This window comes from Cucumis sativus, chromosome 6 (assembly GCF_000004075.3).
Source record: "Cucumis sativus cultivar 9930 chromosome 6, Cucumber_9930_V3, whole genome shotgun sequence".
In the NCBI taxonomy this organism is placed as follows: Eukaryota; Viridiplantae; Streptophyta; class Magnoliopsida; order Cucurbitales; family Cucurbitaceae; genus Cucumis; species Cucumis sativus.
In genome coordinates this window covers 30163619-30187337 of record NC_026660.2, presented here as the reverse complement: position 1 = coordinate 30187337, position 23719 = coordinate 30163619, and the positions used below count along the sequence as shown (strand labels likewise).

Below are 23719 nucleotides of genomic sequence, written 5' to 3'. Positions count from 1 at the left end.
CCCTTACTTTTTTTTTTCATCCACTATTATTTGTTGTTCTTAATCTTTTTTTTTTTAAAAAAAAAAGAAATTGGGTTGATTAAAATTTTTATATTTTGTCAATATAAGCTCAACTCATCTACTACCCAGATTGTATAACAATAAAATTTCAAAAAAAAAAAAGAAGAAATTATATTTTAGGACAGAGTTTGATCAAAGCATTTATTGAATAATAATTAGATAAAAAAAAAGAGAAAAGGGAATAACAAAAATAGACATATAAAAGGAAATGAAGAAAGAATAAATAAGGAAAGGTAAAATAAGAAGGAAATGAATGGTTGTGGGGCCCATGCATAAATTGATGAAAGAGGAATAGACACGTGCTGACCCACACGCATAGAGACAGCCATTAAAGCTTCCAATTATTGAACAAACCCTTAGGCCTTAACCACCAAATTCTAATTAAACCTTTTCTTCTTCCTTCTCTTCTTTTTATTTATTTTCTTCACGTACTATACCAAATTACTCAGTAATTTAGCAAGAAACTTTTTTATTAGATCATTAATAAGAAATTAAACCAAAAGATATTGATACTATAGAAAAAGAAATATTGATTTATGAACTTGACTCAATGACTTTCTTTTCTAAAAATTAAGAATTCAATCTTCAACTTTAGAATTGTAATTGAATTTAATTATTTATTTTTGTTCATAAGTTGAGAATTTGAATGTGTAATTAATAGCATTTCAAAATAAATCATCTGTCCAAGAAGACCATTTTTTTTATTATTATTAATGATAAAGTAATTTGAGAAAAGTATGTTTTTTCTTATTTGGCCAAAAACTGATAACTAACAATTATTTTTCTTTATCGTTTTCGTTTTCTAAAAGAGAATATGAATGAAAATATAGGGTAAAAAACAGAATTTGATATTATTTTGATAAAGAGATAAGATTCATCGAATCAAATTCTTAAAGAGAGCAGAATTTATTGAAATATAAATGAACTTGGTAGAATAATGTTCTAGGCACAAGTGCAAACCAACCAAGACGAATGGTCCCGAAAATGTCAAGGAAAAGTAGTAAGCTGGACCAACTTACTCCTCTCTTTGCATAATTTCCCTATTCTTTGGAAGCTGAATCGGTACTTTGCGTTTCACGTCCATTAGTTTTGTTTGCTAACCATTTCATGTGATTCTTAAAAATTGACCTCATAAATCTACTTTTTTTACAAAAACATTGTTTTGGGAACTAAAAAATATACTTTTTTATTTTCTATTTTCGAAATTGGCTACCCAAGAAAGATATAACAAATTGGGAGAAAACATAGTTAATTTTCAAGAACTAAAAGCAAAAATCAAATGATTGTCAAACACAATTCATAACTCAGACACGAGTTCAAAAGCGTTGTATTCAAAAATTGCAACAATACACAATCAGCTTTAACATGAGAGATATAGAAGATTTTTGTTTTTATCTGTAAAAGGTAAGTTACTATCAAAATTAGTTAAACAGAGACGACACTTTCAACGATATCTAGAAACTATTCAATTAGTGATTTCTTACAAATGCAAAGAAATCCCTCCAAACTACAAAAAAACAAATTCAAAGATGATCATTCCTCTTTCCTTATCCTTGAATCAAATACAAAGTGGGCAATTTCAGCCTTAAAAAAAATAATGATTACATTAACTTCATAATTTAAGAAACAAAAAACCCCACAACAAATTATCTTTGATGATGAGATCAAAACCAAGTATTCGCAACGGATCTAACTACCATAAGGTTATTCATGACTATATTTTGCTACATACGTTTTTCTAATGCTACGTTGTTCACTGTCATCCATTGTCATCCTACTTCACAAAACTTTCTATTTCCTTCATATTAGAGGAGCACAATAAGAGTAAAGCCAACCTTGGGGTATTACTCCGAACAAGAATCGGGATTCTAGCCACAAATATAAGGAATAATAAACGGCAGGGCCTAGCAACACAACTAGAGGTTTGTTAATGAAAAACCAAAAAACATACCTAGCCCACAAATGACACTGTAAGCCGGTGATTCCGTCCAGTAGAAAACTAAAAGATAAGTGTAACAAAGGCCAGTTATGCTTGCGAGGCTACTAGTTGACCGTTACGAGGCCAGCTATACTTGTGAGGCTACTAGTTGACTGCTACGAGGCCAGCTATAATTATGAGGCTACTAGTTGACTTATAAAGGAAAACCCACCATACAACAAAGGGAAGTAGATTGGCAAACAGAATCATTGAAATTAGACAATTTTGCCAAGTTCCCACTGCTGAAGTTTATATTTATGTTGGATTGGTAAAGGAAAATAACTGAATGAAGAGCTAAGATACCAAACAGAAAAGAATCTGGCATCGCAGAACTATCTGTATAAAGCACTGGAATATCCTAATAGTCTAGGGCATAATAGCAGACATCCTAATTTTAACATGGAACAAAATCTGCAAGAATTACGCCATCAACTGCAACTGAAAAACGGCCTATTGGTCTTAATGATTATCAACTTCAGGAATGTACAAAAATAGTGGATCATGCACTAGAAAACATATGAGAGGGTGGGAAAATCCCATCGTTTTAAGTCACAGTGAACAGTGATCAGTTTAGGGTAAGATGGAACCTAACATCAAAATAGGACTTCGTTGCTCTAATGGTAGATGGTTGGGAACACATTTGCCAATCATTAATGGGATCATTTCTTAGAATCAAGTCAACAGAAGCCATTATGCCATGATCTTCGATAAAAGAGGGAGATACTTCAAACTTAAAATGGTTGGGCTTACTCACATGTATTCATATAATTCATTTGCATGACATCAATATGAATGCTAAACAACCTCCTCAGAGGAAAAATTTCTCAGAAAGGATTACAGAATCAACACAAGATGATTTAGACCATGGAAACATCTTATAGAATCTCTTAAAAACACTAAAGGAGTAAGCCTAACCACCCGTTCTTCACAAAATCTCTTTTAGAAATTAGAAGATTTTATTGGCTAGAAAATGAAATGATGTTATGAGAATAAAGTAGACATAAGAGAACAGGAAAGAGAGATAACACAAAGAAAACACTACATGAGCACTACAGTAGATTGATTACAGAAGGAATTGAAAACAAGGGCAGAAAGGCATCATCATTCTAAACCCCTTGATGATATTTTTTTTCCTTTGAAAGAACTCTGAACTTTCACAACTAGCTATAACCTCGTTCAACAATTAGAACTAATCATTGGTTGAAAACAAAAGTTATCTTTTTGAAAGGTAAAAATCAAGAATACACGTGCTTTTATGTGTGAAAAACATCATTAATGGATTGTTTTTTTCTGTTTGGAATGTATTTTTGTTTCTGATAAAAAAAACTGTAAAAACTATAAAAAGCTTTATTTTGTTCTTAGTTATGAAAATTGATTAAAACAAAGAAGAGATCCTTCCAAAATACAACTTTGAGAACATGGTGAAGAACACTTTAAAAATAGTTTTCTTTATAAAAATCTCACAGCAAAAAAACCCTTATTTTGTGTATACGGAGTAATAAAAAGAACCAGATAATTGCATTAACTTAGTGTAGAAAATAGAACTCATGACAGACCTTTCTCTGTTGAATCATCTAAGACACTGAACGAAACTTTCCACCAGAAGTGAAGAGCAACAAACCCCCATGCTCCTCCAAATGAGAATGCTCTCAAAATTGTTCTCTCAAGAAAATGGAGTGAGCATATTATTAGGGAATCAGTATTCGTGGAATGAACTTTCTCAATCTGAAGCTAATCTTATATGTCCAAGGAATTTCAGACCCAGCTCTACAGTTCATGTATTTTGGAAAATTTCACTGTTGACTATTAATAAAGGGCATCAGAGAAGGCATAATATCAGAGGCAAAAAAACACAGAATTTATGATGCTATTTGGCACCAACCTACTAACAATTTAGGAGTCATGACATGAAGTACAGAGCAAGGAATCAAAAGAGAAACTTCTTTGATGATTACTTTAGTTAAGTTCTGGAAACGATCTCTTCTCTTGAGGTGCACTGTAATAGTTATAAAGCACTATCATAGGCAAGAGCAACACCAACTGCATTGAGAATAATGATCAATGATTGAAAACTTCGTCCACCAAGAAAATGAGTAGGAGATAGAATGGACAGAAAAATATTGTACACAGTTATAAGATTGAGAATAATGACCATCCTGGAACTCATCTGGCATAATCATCATATAATGTGAGTATGACAGCATTGGAAATGAGAACTCCCAACTGATAAAAGACAAGGCCAGACATACAAGTATGAAAGGAAAGATCCTAAAAGTTCTAAGAATCCACAGAAGAATAGATTAAGAAACAAAAGCTCTAGGAACCCTAGATATGAACCTGCTGTAGATCCTCCCACTTCATCCTGGTGCACATTTAATGGGAAAAAACTGAAGAATTTGAAGGCTAAAAGAAGTACCCATCTCCAGAACTGAACCTAGGGAGATCTACAGAGGATGATGAGATATGGAAGATTTTCATCTAGTAACCTCCAAAAAAAGTCATCTTTCTTCTCATGTAGCCATTATAAACGCCTGAATCAAGTTTTCAGCCGTGCGCTTCTGTTCAGATGTACCAGATATAAGAGCAATGCGATCACCTCTAGATGACTTAGAGTCTGAGATCTCTATCAACGCTCCAGATATCTGAACAACAAACAAGCAAGAGTGTTATATTCTCATTACTCAAAAGAGCCTCATAACAAAAGAATAACCATCAGTATGTATAATTGTCAATATCATTAAAAGTTTTAGACCATTGAACTTACCTATGGCAATAAAAGTGTTTCATCAGTCCCAAGGTTTCTTGCAAACAATCTAAAGTCTAAGAAATATCCAAAGACAGTAAACAGGATACATGTCTTGGAGAAGAGAAAAGGCTATTTTCTGACATTAAGACACTAATAAAACAGAGAACACAAATTTAGGTATTACTAAAGCACGTTTATTATATATTTACATATTTCAATCTTTCAAGCATACTACTGTAATGATGTAAGGTCTGTAAAAACTAGCATCCTTCCATACTAATAGCTTTACTGAACTTAGTTCACGATACCTATCAATTTATGCCATATCTCTACTTCTTGGATAGAGCTCGGGGGTGTTTGGGGTAAGGAGTAGAATAGTACAAACTACTGAGGAGTTGTGAACTTTAGGGGCCCATGGTGTACGGAGTTGATAAGGTATAAAATTGATGTTTTTTTACCAGTGGCCTCTGCTAACTCTTTGAGACAAACAAGGGTGGAGTTCATAACTCCATACTTTCCTACTCCTACTTCCAAAACCCTTGGCCAAACAGACCCTTACAAACAGAAAGGGAAAAAGTTCACATATACTCCCTAAGAAGATCTAAAACCTAAAAGTGGAAATTGGAGAATAAACACTATCCAAGTAGACTCGGAATCCTTTAAATTTTTCATCATACATGACATATATCTGGTGTGATGTTAGAACTGTTCTCCAATTGACCATCAGAGTAGGAAATATGCTATTAAAAAAAATTAAACTTGAACATACAAAACATGTCCACATAAAAAAGTCATAGAAAAGCAATCAATAATAATGAAATGTAGACAACAACAAACCAACCTTCCTAATGTTGGCGATATTAGCCCCTCCTTTTCCAATTACTTTACCAGCTGCATTTGCTGGGATCAACATCTCGAGAGAAGATGGAGGAGGCAGCCTGTAATGAAAACAATAAATGTAAAAACGATGGTTACTAATCGATATAAATAAAGCAAACAATTTGCATTCTAAAATAAAATAAGGTACATACCCTCCATACAACTTGGATGAATATGAGGACATGTATCCATACCCATTGTCTCCCATCTGATACAAGAACAGAAAAAGGTTTTAATATGGAAGAAAATAACAGAAAATAAGAAAGAAATTCCCTTCATTATCACCAGAAAGATATACACCACAGATAACCGTACTAAATTATCAAACACCCCCCCCCCCCCCCCCCAAAAAAAAAAGAAGATATACACACAGATACAAAAAATAAAAGTTGAAGCTGTCTGCCTCCCTCAAACATCACAATATGACAAATGTTGACCTCATCATCTCTTCGGTACAAAACAAGTTTGTTTTTCCAAAAAGGCCTGAGTAGCAACTATATAACTGTTTGCATAAGAAAAAAAAGTACTTATATCCCACAATATTAAAAGTTCGCTTACAACACCTACCGACAGTGATCCAGATCCATATAGGCCACTTGAAGAGAGAACGCCTAATCCACTCCCACTTTCAGCCCTCTGATCATAGCCCATTGGTGGAGCCCCAGGAGAAACAGAAGGCAAGACAGATGGCATTGAAAAACTGGAACCTGATGAGTACATTGAATCAGTAACAATAGCAGAGTTATGACCAACATCCCTCTCTTTCAAAGCATCATCACGAAGCCTCAACACAATCTGGACCAATGCATCTCTCACACAGCCAACTTTACCAGTTACCTGCAAAAATACATTCAAAATCAGAAGTGTGGTGCAAGCAATACTGCATTCAGCATTCAGCACTAATTAAGATTAGTAAAGCAAACCTCAACAAGTTCATCACTGGAAGAAGCACACTTAAGTTTGTCGCCCTTAGAAATACGGATATCAGCTCTAGTTGACTTCCGAATCTCATTAATGATTGAACCACTTTTTCCTATAATACAACCAATAACTTTAGATGGAATAAGTAGTCTCATAATCACCGTACCACCTTCATCATCATTAATCTTCTCTTGCAGCAATAACACAGTTTCAACAGCCATTGATTTCAGATCATCCAAGGACTGGAAAAATACATTTAAAAAACAGCATCGTTAATGTATTGGTTAAAATAAATAACCAGCTCCAGCATGAATAAGAATTGCAATTAAAAGAACCAAACGCTAAGTAAATCTTCACATACATTAAGCAAGTTAAATAACATGATACAAATTGTTGGATGGCTCGAAGCCAATGTTTCAAATAAAATAAAGGGTACAGTACAAAGTGAGCAGGAGTTTTTATTTTCTTTTTTGCAATAGAAATGTATTATCGAAGCACTACTACTTCGGGTGCAAAGAAAGCCAGTTTCCATGTTCATATTGTGGACTAGGAAGAACACTTCTAAAATTCCAACCTTTATACAACGCACAAATTCATTTTTTTATTTAATTCCCAACTCTGCAAATAAAACCTCCTTCAAAATGATATAAAGAACTACAAAGAAATTTAAGGCACTGGAGCAGAACTCTTCTTCTTGCCTTTTGTGAAAGAAGAAATAGTACCTCAAATGACGAGATAGTAATAATGCATTCATCACAATCACGCTTGGTGTCATCAACCTCTACACGAGCACCGCTAGCTTGCCTTATGCTTTTAATGGTACCCCCACCTTTACCAATGACACGGCCAATGTTATCAAAGGGGCATAATACTCTAACCACCAACTCCTCCGATGGAGGATGACCACTAATACCACCAGGAACCACAGGAAGAGAAGATGAATAGAGAGGCCATGCATTCCCACTTTCAGGGTAATCGTGAAGATCCTGAACATGTTGAGCACCAAGCATTGGTGGAATAGATCTGGGAGGAAGAATGGGATCTGCACTTGGATATAGCCCTCCTGCTGAATACAGAGGAACATCGGATGGGATAATTATATTAGGAGGGGCTTCGTTTACATTTGTATCGAGAGGAATCTCTTCTCTGGGAGGGAACTTATACATAATTGAAGATATTGCAAACAATGCCCGTCTTACTCCCTCAGGTTCTCCAGCTATCTACTCAAAAGAAACAAAAGCAAGTTGGTGTTGTTGATCAGCAAACAACACCACAAAATTGTTGAAAAGAAACAGAAACAGAGAGTCAACGTTCATTCAGGATTTGATATATATCTCATTATAGCTTTCTAAAGTGCTATTTAGATGGGAAAGTTAACAAAACACATTGGTTCTTTGAGACCTGTTTCTCAGAAAGTTAAGAATCTATAAGTTGATCGAGAGTCAGATAATAAGAACTAGAAGACAAATGCACGATGAACTTTTGGCAGTCAAACCATCCACATGAATTACTTGATTTCAAGTAACAAAAACATTTTAAATCCACCAAGTCATATATCTCTAGATCATTGGAAGCACTGGTGATTATTTCCATTTTACACTGAAAACTGATGACTAACTACCCACCTAGATACCAAGAAGAGTACAAGGTCTATTGATAAGTTGAAGAACTCCTTAGGCATATAGTCTTCAAAAGATAAACCAAACAACACAGAGGTACCCAGAATTTTCACCTCAAAATATTGAGAGGTAAAGAAAGGCATGTGCAATAAACCCAGTCTTCTGCAACTTTACGAGCTTAGAAAATATGGGTATTGACATAACATAATATCATCATTTTTGGCATGGTTTTAAATACTAACGAATGGTTTTTTTTATTTACACACAAGCACACACCAAAAAGATGTAGTTATAAAGCCCAGTTAAGTTCTCAGGCTCCCAATTGTAGACAATGCTGGTACCTGTAAAGCATGATGACAATAATAGGCTTTTTCATAGTAGACAATAATAGGCTTTGATTTGTTTAACTTTCTGCCGTGAACATTCCATGCTGATGGTTAATTAATACACATGGAAAAAAACAAAAATATCATGTGGATGGGAGGTGCATGATATCAACAGTAAAAAATGATATTAAATAAAGTTTGAATGGGAGCAATATATACATACCACAGCAAAATTGTCAAAATCCATGGCACACGAATGAATTGGATCAGTGGCATCTTTGGGGCTGATTTTTATACTGGTCCTCGTCTTGCTTCTAAGCTTTTTTATAGTCGATCCTGCTTTACCAATGACATTAGCAGACTGGCTTGAAGGGATAAGAATTTGGCATTGTTCTTTATCCCTCTGTTTCCGGTCTAAATCTCCAGCAGAAGCCAGTGCATTAGCAATGGCAGCATGAACTTTAAGAAGAGCATCTTGAGCTGCACATAATGTTTGTCTGTCATTGAACTCGTCATCAACTTCCACATCCTCCTTATCCTTAACAAAGCAGAATATTGTTATAACACGGTCCTTAGCACCAGGAAATGGATCAACCACCTTAATCTTTGCCCTCGTTTCTTGCCTTATTGAGTTTATCACTTTCCCACTCTTGCCAATAACACTTCCAATGACCTCATCGGGGCAAAGTATTCGGTAAACAACAAGTTCATCACTAACCCAGTCATCTTGTTCAGTAATCCGTCTCTTGTACCCCTTATTGTCTCCATTATAGTCCCTCTGACCATAAGGTCGCTTCCCACTCACCATTTTAAAATTTCAATTTATCTGCAGTCGCAAAAAAAATAAAATGAACAATATTCTGAAAATACACTCAATCGAGATTTCTTTCACTTATTACATGAAAAAAAATATAAAAAACATCATATTCGATCCTAATCACCAGTCTAGTTCCTCAAGCAACCTACCCTCCCCCCACACCATCAAAAGAGAAAGAGCGAGATACGCACAGAGCAAGACACTGTGAAGCTCGATTGTATAATGAAATGTAAGCACCGAGTACAAAAATTGACGAGGAAAAAAGCCCTAATTTTATGGAAACTTACGAAAACGTGGAAGTCTTCGACCGAGTCACAACCGCAACCTAGTCGATAGCATTTCAACTCATTCCCAGTTTGAAAGAAAAATTAGGGTTTCCACCAGAACCAAGATAGTTCAATGAATCGTTTAGCGGTAAAACACTGGTTAAATAGCGACTAAATATTGAGAAAAAAAACATTAGAATGTTCCTAAACTTGCATTCTTGGGGTGAAGGGAATGCAAAAATAAAACCCCAATCCAGAGAAACAGCTTGACGCACCGTTAATATCAGGGATAAAGAGAAAAGATGCATGGAAGAAAAGTACCTCAGCGAATAAACAAGTAGCTGCACCACCACAGACAGAAGGCCGCCGATACTGCGATGGTAGGATAGACTACGAGGGTTTTCAAGAACCGCGCTTTGTATTTTGTTTCGGTATTTATTTCGTTCTAGTGTTCCCCAAACTTGTCACTTCTAGTACGTTATCCACGAGAATGTGATCTTGACCGTTAGATGTTGTGACCTTTCGTTGTTATCTGGACGATATTTCAAATCGAACGGCCTGTATTAATTTTGTAATTTAAGACGTCTGCTGCGAGACCTTATGCATTCCACGGGTTCTACTGGACATTGCAACTTTGTACAATGGGTTAGAGGTCGTGCAAATTAAAGATGACGGTAAACTAATAGTTGTATCGAACTCTAATTTATTTTCATAAATATATTGATTCATCCTTTTCAAATTTAGTTTTTTTTATTGTCGTATGAAATTTATAATTTGAACGAGGTAGACTTCTAAATTAAATTTTATTTATTTATGCACAAAAAACGAGGGGTTCATTCAATGTTATTATAAGTTTTTGGCTTAGACATGGAGTAATCCGAAATATTTCTTCTTCGGTTTTGTGTAGATTAATTATTTTCCATAACGGTTTGATTAAAATGAATGTTGTGATTTCAATGGAATATGTACTTGGTGATCTCATGGAGCTTTATAAGGGTGTGATGATCCAAATAGATGTGGTAGCTAAAGAATGTCTAGTCAGAGATTGGTTCGTCTTTTGTTGTGAAAAAAACAATTATCGAAATGACAGATGGTTAAGAGCACCGTAGAATACTCTTAAAAATTGTTCAAAGTATATTGTATTTTGCCGAGTTTAATGCATTTGTATGATTGTTTTGGGGCAAGTTAGTTTGCTCTTGTAGTCGAATATACATCACGCCGCCAATTTAATATAACAATAAGTTATGGGTGATTTGCATGTTTAACTAATCTAATTCTATAAGTTTATTTATTATCCGTCATTTTCGTTTTCTTCGTTTTGTATTAATTTTCTTAACAAATAATCATACATGGTATGAAACAATCAAAAGCAAAATACAAATATAATAGATTATAAACTACTAATGTTTTCTTAACAATCTCCTTGTTGTACATATACGTAGTCAATTAGTAGAGTCATAGTTGTTAAATAGTAATTTAGAAAAGGTACATCTACAGTCTCCTGATATACATTAAAGTTTACCTCGGTGTTGAAACATCGTCGTTACCACTTTCTTTGTTTTTAATTTTACAATAGAATAAAACACAGTGTCCCTTTAAGATCTCTCTTAATTAACTAATTAATTTCACATAAAACTATAGTTTTTTTTGTCTCATGTTCATATTTTAAACAACTATCGAATATATTTGAGAAACAATCTAAACTTACCTGATAACCATTGTATGTAATTAGAGTTTTTTTTTTTCAAATATAACATGAGAGATCTTTTCCTTTTAGATTACGTTATAAAACTTTTTGTTACTGTAGTACAAAACTCGAGCATAAACGTTGAACAATATGTACAAAACAAACATTGTTACTAGTGGACAACCTCAACAAAATATTATTTCAATATATATGTTTGTAATTAGTTCGACCAAGGATCTTGCATAAAATCGAAGTAAGGGATTTCTACTACCGAACTCTTAATTAGATTTGAAATATGTTGACTGTATGGATATTTTGAACTGAGTAGGGTTGACTGATATATATAAAAGTAGACTTGTTGATAAATGTATACTGATATATATATATGTGTGTGTGTGTGTGGACATGACGACAACTGCATAGTATGGTTGACTGATATATAGAGAAATGATCATGTTGACTATCGTTTAGATTGGGTGATTGGTATGTCAAGGTATAGACAGTGTATTTGAATTGAGAAGGGTGTTATGTATGTAGTTTGATTGTCTGATGTGTTGTTTTTACTACTTACTGATATTGTGATATAATTAAGCAAGTTGATTGTAGGTGTGTTAAACTGGAATGATTACATGGTGGTGTAGTTGGACTGTATTAGGAATGGATTGGTTAAATGTTTAGAATGGACTGGGGGGAATTTGTTAGATTTGTCTATCGGGTAGTGTGCCTTGCAGGTGTCCTACGTGAGCACCACTTGTTGTGCATCATTCGGGAGCACTAAATTGACATGTGCTTCCTGTAGAGCACTAATAGTTGTACTGAGAAATCCTTAACTTATCAACTTTTAGGCTTTTTCGTTATAATTTTGCTCGAGATGAATTCAGATTTCAAGTTTTTGATGAATAATTTTTGTTCAGATGAACTAAGATCTATAATTTTTTTACAAGACTGAAAAAAATTAGTTAAGGGTTATTGTAAAATTTGAGAATATTGGAATAATTTTTTTGAAAAAAAAAATTAAATAAGAACTGAGTAGATTTAGAAAATGGTAGAATCTCCATCTAATAATAAAGATGTACCTAGAAAAGGGAAAACAATCGTTGGAAAATTTTAATAGTTTAAAGAAATATCAGAAGTTGATCTGACTCGAGATGGACCATTTCATGAGCTCTAAAAAATGGAAACTAAAAAGTGTGATAATTTTTCTAATTATTTGCATTCAAAATTTTTGAAAAAGGAGGGTGCCCGCATCAGCTTCTTCCATCCCTTCACACCCTCACGCAACCGCCGCTCCGCCTCTCTTGTCCAGCCTTGTCCGGCGAGCCTCCAACAGTTGCGAGCTGTAGGCAGCGGCGTGTGTGTACTTGACCTCAGACCACGCTACTAGCCTCCGGTGACTCATTTACTCGCCACCGAGTTTTAGCCCACGAATCTCACTCGCACCGTGGGCACGACTTTGAACGGCTTCGCGAGCCTTTGGAAACATTGTTTCTCGTTTCGGCATTGAACCACTCTCGATTAGCCTCAAGTCAGTTTAACCAGTTCGGAATCTTTTCAGTAAGATTAGGTAAGCTACGTTGCTTTAAGTTTCTTTTCGAATTGGATTGAAGTGTTTGAATGTTATTATGAATTATTGAAACTCTTCTGTTGTTATGTTTGGGTCAGTTTCGAAGTATTCGATCAATGGCTGTAGATAAAGAGAAAGCTGTTGAAGAATCTGTTACCAGTCGCTTGTTCAAAATTATTCTCAGCTGGGACTATTTCCGGCTCCTCAAGAACTCCAAAGTTCGATTACTTGAACTCAATTATTCGCTGTTTATTATTTTTTCGAATTTGGCTTCGTTTTGTTTACTTTCAGTCTTCGTGAAAGCAGAAACGCAAGGAGAATGATGGAGATGGAGCGTCATTGGGTTTAAAGGAAGTGAAGTCCACATATAAAGATGTTGACGATTATACCTCTACTTTTGAGCCGCTTTTATTAGAAGAAATCAAGGCTCAGATTATACAGAGGAACGAGGATGAAGAAGGTATTCTTTTCCAAATGCATTGATCTCTTTGAAAATGGAATTGTGATTAGAAATATTGTATTTTAGTGTTTTTATATGTTGTAGGTTACTTTTTCTAGATTACACTAGTTTGAGTTTCTATGATTGGTAATTCTCCTCTACGGTATCACTTGTATTAAATTTTAGCACTTGGGATTTGCAGCATCGGATTGGAAGTTCAGGGCAATCATGGAGTGCAGTGAAGTTAATGGATTCCACTTCCCAGAGATGGTGTATCTTAGAGACGAGGACTTAAAGGATGAAGACAGCGAAAAGGGTGACTTCCTATCACCAAATGATCTTTTGCTTCTCTCCAAGGAGAAGGTGAGGGAAAAAATAAAATAAAACTTCTACCCTCATTCTTCTTCCCCCTCCCCCAACATCATATTGAAGTTTAGAGAACTGAAGAGAAAAATCGCTTTGTAGTGGTTTTTGTTCCCTAGACAGTCTTCTTATGGAACATTTTTCTTCAAATTCTGCTGGCTTTCTCCCCTTTCTTCTTTCAGGTCTGATATAGCTCAGGCTAAGAGAAAATCGAGTCTAATGAACACTGAGTTTGAAAAAAATAATCTGGAAAATCTAAATGGGGGAATAGAATGAGCAAAGAGTTAGTTCACATTTGCATTGTTATCCTTTGCAGCGTTTGATTCTGTTTCAGGATCTTCCTAAATGTTTTGATTGTATGGCTATTAAACTTGGTTTGTTTATTTAATTTTTTTCTTCTTATGGCTGACATCCAAGTATATATTGCAGTTTCAGGAAAATACAAAACTACCCACCACGTATGCCTTTGCATTAGTGGAAAGTCGCCAACAAAGTAAACTCAGGCTTCGAATGTATTTGGCGGGAGAAGTCACACATAAAGACGTAGAGGCAATCGTATCTTCTCCAAGACTTCTGAAAGTGCGGTCCCATATTACTTCTTCTAGTAAAGATGGAATATATATTTACAGTTTAAAGGTAAAAGTTTCACATGATTGGTAGTTTCTGTAAGTTTTCTGCATGGTGGCTTTGTCCTTCTTGTTGCTGGATTTTAATAATCTTATTATTATTTGTAAGTTCATAGATACTAACTGCAAAATAATTCTCTTATTTGTGGTTAGACCTTTTCTAAGATATTTGCTGATTTTGCAGATTTGCAGTTTATCAACTATCATTCGTGAATATATAGCATTGTGGTCTATTAGTTCTCTACCTTTTAAGGAAATGATATTAGCAGCTACTGATAAGAATACTGGTAAAGATCAAGCCTGGAAAATTTCCAAACCTTTGCAGGATTATATGCAAGAAAATCTTAATGAATCCCAACAGGCAGCTGTACAGGTCAGTTAGTAGCGGTTTGATGAAGAAGCTTAGTAGTTTTGTGTCTGGTATTTATTTTTTTGTTTTTTCTTATGATGATTGCTGATTTAAATTCTTCAGGATTCATGAATTTAAGTGCCTATACCTCCCTCCCTCTCTTGTCCCTCCTCCTGCTCTCTGATTTTTTAAAATTATTTAGCAAGCTTAATTTATGGCATCTATTTTCTGAATGTATACAATTCTTAATTGCAGGCTGGTCTGTCGCGTAAACCGTTTGTTCTCATACAGGTCCATTTTGTCACACTTGTGTTTCTTTTATCTATAATTTTACTTAGAAATGCTATAGCCTGTTGGCCCGTTAAAGTTTGTATGGAGGTTCATCTTTAGTTGAGATTTCCCTCATTATCTTAGAATTCACTTTTACCAACTTCACAGGAACCCATAATATCAAAAGAAACAAAATTTATTAGATTGAATTTGTACAATATTACTATTTTTAAAGTACAAATACAAAATTTATTTTCACTACAATATTACTATTTTCAAAGTACAAATACTGAATATATTATACCTTCTAGGGTCCTCCAGGAACTGGGAAGACACAGACCATCCTTGGGCTTCTTAGCGCCATTCTGCATGCCACACCAGCAAGGATGCATTCCACGTAAAAGAAACAGAAAAACTTTATCTTCCATCACTGCTCAAGCAGCAGTTTTCTGACATGCATGTTCTCAAATTATTGTTTTTTCTCCTGTTTAGGATTGGTTTGATTGAAACAAGACATGGATCAGAATTACCTGTGAGGGAAAAGTATGTCACTGTTATTACATCTATTATTCATTATCACTGTTATTACATCTATTGTTCATCATCACTGTGTACGAAGGATAGGGTTGGAACCATTTGATGTGCGTATAGTTTACTTTGATGCCTATGTTTGTATATTCAACTGTTAATATACCTTCGAGAAACTATGCATTTCTTTATATAACCTGTTAAGAAGCATGAATTTTTAGTTTGGGTAGCAGGCACTGAGACATGTGCACACTTATTCACACATTGTGAATATGAGTCTGACACTTTTTTGCCAACACTTGCTTAGTATCGTAATAGACATAATTATTATAGGATAAAGATGATAAAATTTGAAATTGAAATGAATCAAACTCATTATTTTTAATTTAGCCCGCTACAATTGTATTAAATGTTATATAAAGAAATGTAATATTAATAAGGGCCTTTGGCATGTCCACGTCCTAATTTCTAATTTGAAAAAAATGTTGTTGATTATTTCCTTCCTTGTATTATATTTTATATTATATGTCCCAAATTTATTTTTTCCTTCTTTGTAATGGGTTGTTCTTCAATTTAAGAAAACCCCTCTCTTTGTGAAATATACAAGAAATATATTATTTTGGCAGTTGTATTACCATGTCAATGTTGTGTAGTATTTGTTTCTTGTGGCTTGTATATGTGCTTCTTAGTCCTGTTACTTTCAGAATCTATATCAAAATTATTTGATGCAGATAAATATGTTCTACGGTATGAAAAAGGTATATGTTAAACACTTCTTTACAAATGTTTTTACAGATACGATCACTGGAATCAAGCATCACCATGGTTAAATGGTATAAATCCTAGAGATGATCTAATGCCAGTAAATGGCGATGATGGTTTTTTTCCTACCTCAGGAAATGAACTGGTAAGTTGATGTTAAACATTGTATCTAGCTAACCCTCCAAGTCACGGATCCTTACTTTATTTTCTTTGTAGAAACCAGAAGTAGTAAAGTCAAATCGTAAGTATCGTGTAAGAGTGCTTGTATGTGCCCCATCTAACTCTGCTCTTGATGAGATTGTTCTGCGCGTTCAGAACACTGGTAAAGTTATATCCCTTCTACCCTCTCTCTTTTCCCTCTCTACTTGTTCGCCCATGTGAATTGTACTGTATTCTAATTTGGATTTTATTGACGTGGAAATTATGAATAACTATTAGGGGACTGTACTGTTAAGTGTCTGTTGCTGTCTGGAGTAACTATTATGGAACTGTACTGTTAAGTGTCTGTTGCTGTTTGCAAAGGCCGAGTAGGAAGCGTTGCATAAGTTGTCGTGTCTATCAATAGTCATAAGCATCCAATTGAATTAATATTATGTTTCTTAATAATATAACGTAAACCTATTTTTTGGGTAATAAACACTGTCCATTATCTATTGACAAAAAGAAGTGAAAAAGGAAAGGGGAGATGTAGGTGTGCTTCCTAACCAAAGTTAAGGGAAACTAAAGAGCTCTACTCTTGGCATTTGTCAACATAGACTACTTAGTTCATGCAGTCTAGTTGTGTTTCAAGTTAAATGGAGATGTAGAAAGAAAACAAAAATATATATCTTTTGTTCATCTACCACTTAGTGGGCATGCATCAATTTATGCAGTGTATGGAATATATATTCTGTGTTGCATAGTATTTATAGTATGTCATCATTTAGAATCCACCCAGGCTAGTTTTTTCTGTTTTGGCACATATATATTGTGACAGACATGTGCTCTTTGAAATATGTTGCTCTAATGCTGAAGAATATTGATCTCGGTTTCCTACATGTGACCTCATGAGGGTAGCCATGATTCTTTTTATAAAGGGGCCACTTGCTACAGTTTAATCCCTGTACACAGTATTGGGTGCTTTGTTGTTGCAATCTAACATAGTTTCTATATTTTCTCCCTTTTTTGTGTGTTTTGGCAAGTGTAGGTGTACGTGATGAAAATGATCATCCATATACCCCTAAAATTGTGCGCATTGGACTGAAACCCCATCCTTCCATAAAGGCTGTCTCCATGAAAGAACTTGTATGCATCTGGGAATATTCAGAACTACATCGAATATTCTCTGTCTCTCTTAGACACACAGACACACAGACACACAGACACAGTCACTCACTCAAACACCCATAATTATGTGCAACTTTTTGGAACGCACACAATGTGATAGCATCCTCAATGATCTTGAAACATGTAAAACGTATCATTGCACATATAGAATGATTTCTCCATGCATGTAAGATGCATATATCTAAAAGTGAAACCAGCAAGAAGATAAGAGAGCAAAAGAGATAACAATATTAATTTGAAACTAGCAGGAAGATAAGAAGAGAAAAAAAGAGGGAATAATATTTACGATTAAGTTGGTTGACATAGTTTCTTTACAGGTGGAACAAAAGAAAAACAATATGAGTATGGGTAAAGAGAAGAGTGGAGCTTCAGGGACAGACTTGGACAGTATCCGTTCTGCAATTCTGGATGAGAGTGTTATTGTATGTAACATTTTTCCTATTGTTGAGCCTTTCTGTGTAAGCTCATGACAACTTTGCCCCCTCAGTATTTTTTTTACTTTGGCAGGTTTTCTCCACACTCAGTTTCAGTGGTTCTTCTCTGTTTAGCAAATGGAATCGGGGTTTTGATGTTGTTATAATAGATGAGGCTGCGCAAGCTGTAAGTGCTGCTTTTAGATTTCCACTGTTGCTTTTAGTCTAATTGAGTAGCATAAGTGACTAATGGAGAAAAGTTCTTGTATAATTATACGGTAGAATCTTTGTTAATGAATCCATTGTTATGAATACAAAAAAAAAAAAAACAATTTTCTAGAATTGGAAAGCAAACTAATCGTAATCCTAATGAATCAAATAGACTAATTTTAATCATAACTAATCAAGAATTTGACCAAGATATCCCAATTTACCCCAATCCTATTACATCACTAATTTTCATATTAGATATTGGCATAAGATCTTTCTAGGTTGTTTTGGATAAGTAGTTGCCTCTTATTGAATCTCTTCTTATAAGAATTTCTTTAACTGTTCTTGCATTGGCGTCAATAGCAATTAGAAAGGTCGTGGGTATGAATGCCCTCCAGACCATGGGTTTGGATAAAATGAAACTTCTTTTGGGCCACAGGGGCAGTAGCTTGCTTACCTCATCTTGGGTCTTCATTTTCAACCCTTTGGCAAACTGGCTCCCCAACACCCATTCCATCACCTCTTTTAGTACCCAATTGGTGACACCTTTTTTTGCCTTTCACCTTGGGGCAAAGCAATTTAGAGACTTGTGGCCTTAGAATGCACTTTGTGTCTTGAAAACATTACTTCTTATGCCTACGTGTACATACTCCCACAATCGAGAGCATATCATATTAATGTTGACCTGACTTTTCCTTCCTTTTCTTTTATGACTTTCTTGATACAGGTGGAATTGGCAACACTTGTTCCTCTGGCTAATGGATGCAAACAAGTATTCCTGGTACAGATGCAAAATCTCTCTCTTTCAAATAATCAATAAAATATCTTTAATTAGTAGTACTTTTTTAACCCGTTAGACATATAGCTCTGAATATCTCAGAACACGAAAAGTAGACTGACTAATTTTGGATGAACTATCGAAGCCTTTGCCATGTGGACTGCTGCCCATCCTTTCTTGAAGTCTAGCTTTTATCATTCAACATTGCAGTTCACATTTATTTGGTTTTCTTTGTCATAGGTTGGTGATCCAGAGCAACTTCCAGCCACTGTAATTTCTACAACAGCTAAGAAGTTTGGGTAGAGTATTCTCCTTACCGATCATAATAGCTTCTTCATTTCACCATATGTCAATTGTTATTTATTTGGGAACTAATTAATTTGCAGATACGACAAGAGTTTGTTCAAGAGATTTCAGACAGCTGGGTATCCTGTTACAATGTTGAAGATCCAATATAGAATGCATCCTGAAGTAAGATATCTGCAGACCTTGTAAATATCATCTGCTCTTTTGTTCTCTTCTTCAAGCAGGGTACTAACGAAATGAGTGTTGTGGGTGTTAATGGGAAGAAAAAAGGATAATCTTCAATGGATCTTGGTACAAAGTACAACTACATAAATTGAGGCTAAGAAGCACGGAGAGTGTCACTTGACACGACACTAGGATACACCAATTTCTGGAAAAGTAGGACAAGACACATCATATATATTGTTAAATGGTAGTAAAAGAGTTTACTAGTCGGATTAGTCAAGGTGCGCATAAGCTGGTCCGAACACTCACAGATATAAAAAAAAGGTAGAAAAAGAGTACACTAGGTTTACTTGGAAAACCCTATAACAAGGAGAAAAAACCACAATAAGAATCACTTTTTATTATTTTCACACACTATAAAAGATACAAAAGAAGAAAACTTTATAGGCTCTAGTAAAATAAAATACTTAAATACCCTTGGGGGATATAAACTATCAACAAAGCCTCTGATTTCCAACACTCCCTCTCTAGATTTCTTGCTATTAATAAAGAAGTCTGTCTCTGATTAAAAAAACACCCCCCCCCCCCCCCCCCCCCTCTAGATGGGTTGTAGATGTTGTTAAGATCCAACTTGCTAATACATTAGTCAAAACTTGGCCTGAGTAACCCTTTGGTGAGAACATCAACTTGTTGACAAGATGGAGTATACATAATGTCATTGTCCAGTTTTGGTTTTACAATGTGTCTGTCAATCTCCATATGTTTCATTCTATCATGTTGTATAGGATTATTGGCTATGCTTGTAGCCCGCTTTACAGGTAAAATATTGTCTTTGGTGAAGATCAGAAAACTTTCTTCAATCAGATTTCTTCATAGATTCCCAAACTCATAGCACTATGTTTAGTTTCAGCATTGTTTCTAGCAACAACACTTTGCTTCTTAATTCTCGAAGTAATTAGGTTACCCCACACAAAGGTACAAGACGTGGACGGCGCAAGGACTCAAGCTTGATCTTATGTGTCCTTTTTCAAGAAGCTCGTTTATTTGCTCTTGTAAGATCTATACTCTTTTGGACTCATTCTATAATGAGGTAAATTTGGGAGTGGAGTGCTAGACCTCCTATCATACATAAGTATAGTAGAAGGAAGAAGAAGACGGGGACCACAGTGGAGCGCACGTGTGGAAAAGTGTAGACTTAGAAGTAGTTATTTCATAAGTTGGTTAGTATAAATAAAGAGGAGATAGGAGAAGGAAAAGTTAGTCAATAGTGATCATAGTCTCATGCTCTTCCTTGAGAGAGAGGGTTTGTTTTCCGAATTGAGTCATTCTCAATTCGTTTTCCTTGTAATTCGAATTCTAGATATTGAAGCAATAAGAAATTCTTACTTGACTACAAGTGGAGTTCCATCATGGAGCTCATCAGATCAATAAGTGCAATGACACAATCAGTGTGTTAAATACTGTGGTTACATCAACTCTTAATTGAGTTGGGTTTTAATACTACAATTCCGACTAAGTTGTGGTTGACAATCAAGTTGCTCTCCATATTGCATCTAACCCAGTATTTTCATGAGGGTACTGAACATATTGAAATTGATTGTCATTTTGTTTGAGAAAATACAACGTTTGGTGTCTACTAGATGTGTGAGGATTGGAGAACATAGATATCTTTACAAAAGCCTTGAATGAAGTTTGAATAGAGTACCTATGTAAGAAGTTGGGCATGATTAATATATATGCTCCAGCTTGAGGGGGTGTTATGGTATACATGTAACTATAGGAGCTTATTAGTCTTGTCTTTTATTGTAATTTACTAGTCTTTATTTAGGGTTTCCATGTATGCCTATATTTATTGAATTCTATTGTATAGAATGGAGTTATTTCATATTTCGCTCTAACTACAACATGCAAGACTCTCAACATTCTCTCTCCCCGTGGATTTTGACTAAGTTTCAACTTCTAGTCGTATGTCCTATCAAAGTTTGCTTTTCTCAATTATCTTCTTTTTCAACAGATCAGAAGCTTTCCATCCAGGGAATTCTATGCAGAGTCACTGGAGGATGCACAAGATGTCAAACTACGGACAACACGTGCGTGGCATGCATATCGCTGTTATGGTCCTTTCTGTTTCTTCGATTTACATGAAGGGAAAGAATCTCAGCCCCCAGGAAGTGGATCTTGGGTGAACATTGATGAGGCTGATTTTGTCCTCCACCTTTATCATAAATTGGTTATTTCATATCCAGAGTTGAAGTCAAATTCTCAGGTTGCAATCATATCACCCTATAGCCAGCAAGTAAAACTTCTCCAAGAAAAGTTTGTGGATCTGTTTGGAATGGATCCTAGTGGCATAGTAGATATTACAAGTGTTGACGGGTGCCAGGTAATTGGTTTATCTTCTCAAGTTATTGTGTATTTGAAAACTTTTCGGCTAATTGGAAACCGGAGATTTTGTGCTTTTGCATGGGCTGTTAATGCTGCTTTGAGAAACTCAGAAAACTAGTTAGCTAAAAGCCAGTGGTTTGTTGCCCTCCTAGGCACAAGTTTGGTGTCTCGCCTTTAGAAAGGGCAAGGGACACAAACTAAGGTTGTCTTTGAAGTCCCAACGTAATTTTCATTATTTTTATAAAATAGTAGTAAAACCTGTTTTTAAATATAACACAATGAACCAAAATATTTATAAATATAACAAAATATTATTGATAGATGTTCATAGACACCGATAAACTACTATTATCTAAATTTTGCTGTATTTGTAAATATTTTTAGCAGATTTGCTCATTAAAACAAGTTCCCTTTTTTTAGGTTTTCTTTTAATAGCTAAAAAAGTGCAAGCAAAACTCCTTGTGATTAGTGGGCTTTTTTTGGTTCCATATTCCTAATTCATTTATGCTCTTTCCTTGTAAAAATAATCCAACTCTTTTGTTTTTGTCTTGCGCTTAAACCCTATTGTGTTTAATTGTCCCTGTTCTAGTATATATGTCATTATAGGAGCTTATTAGTCTATTGTCCATTATTGTGCTTTCCTAGGATATTGTATAGAATAATATAGATTTTACTAGTCTTTATTTTGTTATTTCATATTTGTTCCAACTTCAACAGATCCCTTGAGAATGCTAAAGCTAGGGATATTGGAAATGAATGCATTGTGCCTGATATTGTTACAAGTTTAGAATTTTGTAAATGTAGCTTCAGTTCATGTCATCATTCAGTATTTTGCATGATAAGTAAAATCATCCTCTTTTTTTAGGGACGCGAAAAGGACATCGCCATATTTTCTTGTGTCAGGGCAAGCGAGAATAGGTCAATAGGGTTTTTATCTGATTGTCGTCGAATGAATGTTGGTATCACTAGAGCAAGAGCTTCTATCCTGGTAAGATGAAACCTTAAGCAGAGATTCTTCTGTAATACAATTCCTCACAGCTTACTGTATTAAATTTGCTCCTTTCAGGTAGTTGGTTCTGCTTCAACATTAAAAAGGGACGAACACTGGAATAACTTGGTGGAGAGTGCCCAGAAGAGGGATTGCTTATTTAAGGCAAGGCTTCCATTGACCATTCGTAGAGCTATTGTCATTATTAGTCAAGCTTTTGGCTAAGACTACAATTTATTTTGGTCAGTACATAATAAACAACTTCCGTTCCATGACAATAAGCTACACTTTGCAGGTTTCAAAGCCATATACCACATTTCTCAATGATGAAAGCGTTGAATCAATGCGAGTCAAGAATGAACCTCCAGTTGGGCCAATGGGTGAGAAAGATGAAACTGAGGCAAATGCTCAACAGGAACCCAATGCTGGAGATGCCGATCAAGCGCAAGCAGATGACAATGACTTTGGAGATGGGGACGAAGAAATGTACGAAGGGGGATTTGAAGAAGATTAAGGCTTGCAATTCAATTGTCTTTCTGTAGGGATAACTGATCTATAGGCAGGTACATATAGATATGAAGTTATTTGCTTTCCGTAATTGCGAAAAAAGCCACATTATTTTATCCACTTTGATTTGTAAATCATTTTGAGAAAAAAAGAGGGGGAAACCAATGGAAGTGTTTCACGTGATGAGATACATTGGGAGTAACAAAACACCGTTTTGTTTAGTGTAGGAGCTTGACCACCATGCATCGTTTTTTTTTTTTTTTTTTTCATTTCTTCATTTTCCCCTCCTAGATACGTCCAAATAGGAGTCAACCATTGATCTTTGAAATAGTAGTTTGTGCCCTCATTTACTAAGCTATGGTCTGATTAACACATGTATAGTTGATATTTTACAAGAAAAAAAGAATAATTGCAATTATTTATTTATCTCAGACTTGAAAA

General features: G+C 35.0%; 2 protein-coding genes across 3 annotated transcripts; one reads left to right on the top strand and one right to left on the bottom strand.

Annotated features, from left to right (window-relative positions):
• Positions 1-1568: 1568 nt before the first annotated feature.
• On the bottom strand, positions 1569-10079 carry LOC101213805 (KH domain-containing protein At4g18375). 2 transcript variants are annotated; one of them, XM_004134524.3, is made up of 8 exons: positions 9934-10079; positions 8753-9355; positions 7307-7804; positions 6587-6826; positions 6231-6500; positions 5816-5871; positions 5626-5722; positions 1569-4680 (listed from the first exon to the last, which is right to left on the bottom strand). In XM_004134524.3, the coding sequence occupies exons 2-8, from the start codon at positions 9335-9337 to the stop codon at positions 4549-4551; spliced, it is 1878 nt and encodes a 625-aa protein (XP_004134572.1). In that variant the 5' UTR covers positions 9338-9355; positions 9934-10079; the 3' UTR covers positions 1569-4548. The 2 variants fall into 2 exon arrangements, with proteins under 2 accessions (XP_004134572.1, XP_011658295.1); XM_011659993.2 differs by lacking the exon at positions 9934-10079 and adding an exon at positions 9634-9778.
• Positions 10080-12451: 2372 nt separating this feature from the next.
• Positions 12452-23719, top strand: LOC101214297 (probable helicase MAGATAMA 3). Its single transcript, XM_011659994.2, has 21 exons — positions 12452-12863; positions 12962-13081; positions 13170-13323; positions 13505-13665; positions 14095-14301; positions 14476-14664; positions 14896-14931; positions 15222-15307; positions 15403-15453; positions 16234-16345; positions 16417-16522; positions 17387-17484; positions 17844-17948; positions 18034-18126; positions 18877-18930; positions 19168-19226; positions 19314-19398; positions 21413-21781; positions 22649-22771; positions 22850-22936; positions 23067-23719. Exons 2-21 carry the CDS (start codon positions 12980-12982, stop codon positions 23283-23285), a joined length of 2496 nt encoding a protein of 831 aa, XP_011658296.1. The 5' UTR covers positions 12452-12863; positions 12962-12979; the 3' UTR covers positions 23286-23719.

What these genes read in the sequence shown, in the direction of transcription:
- LOC101213805 (XM_004134524.3), bottom strand. Translation starts at nt 9,337, where the DNA reads ATGGTGAGTGGGAAGCGACCTTATGGTCAGAGGGACTATAATGGAGAC. An exon ending in TTACTATCTCGTCATTTGAG is followed by an intron (nt 6,827 to 7,306) that starts GTACTATTTCTT and finishes GTATTTTTCCAG; the next exon opens with TCCTTGGATGATCTGAAATC. An exon ending in ATATCGCCAACATTAGGAAG is followed by an intron (nt 4,681 to 5,625) that starts GTTGGTTTGTTG and finishes TTTGTTGTTCAG; the next exon opens with ATATCTGGAGCGTTGATAGA.
- LOC101214297 (XM_011659994.2), top strand. Translation starts at nt 12,980, where the DNA reads ATGGCTGTAGATAAAGAGAAAGCTGTTGAAGAATCTGTTACCAGTCGC. An exon ending in CTGTCTCCATGAAAGAACTT is followed by an intron (nt 17,485 to 17,843) that starts GTATGCATCTGG and finishes GTTTCTTTACAG; the next exon opens with GTGGAACAAAAGAAAAACAA. An exon ending in CAAGTGTTGACGGGTGCCAG is followed by an intron (nt 21,782 to 22,648) that starts GTAATTGGTTTA and finishes CTCTTTTTTTAG; the next exon opens with GGACGCGAAAAGGACATCGC.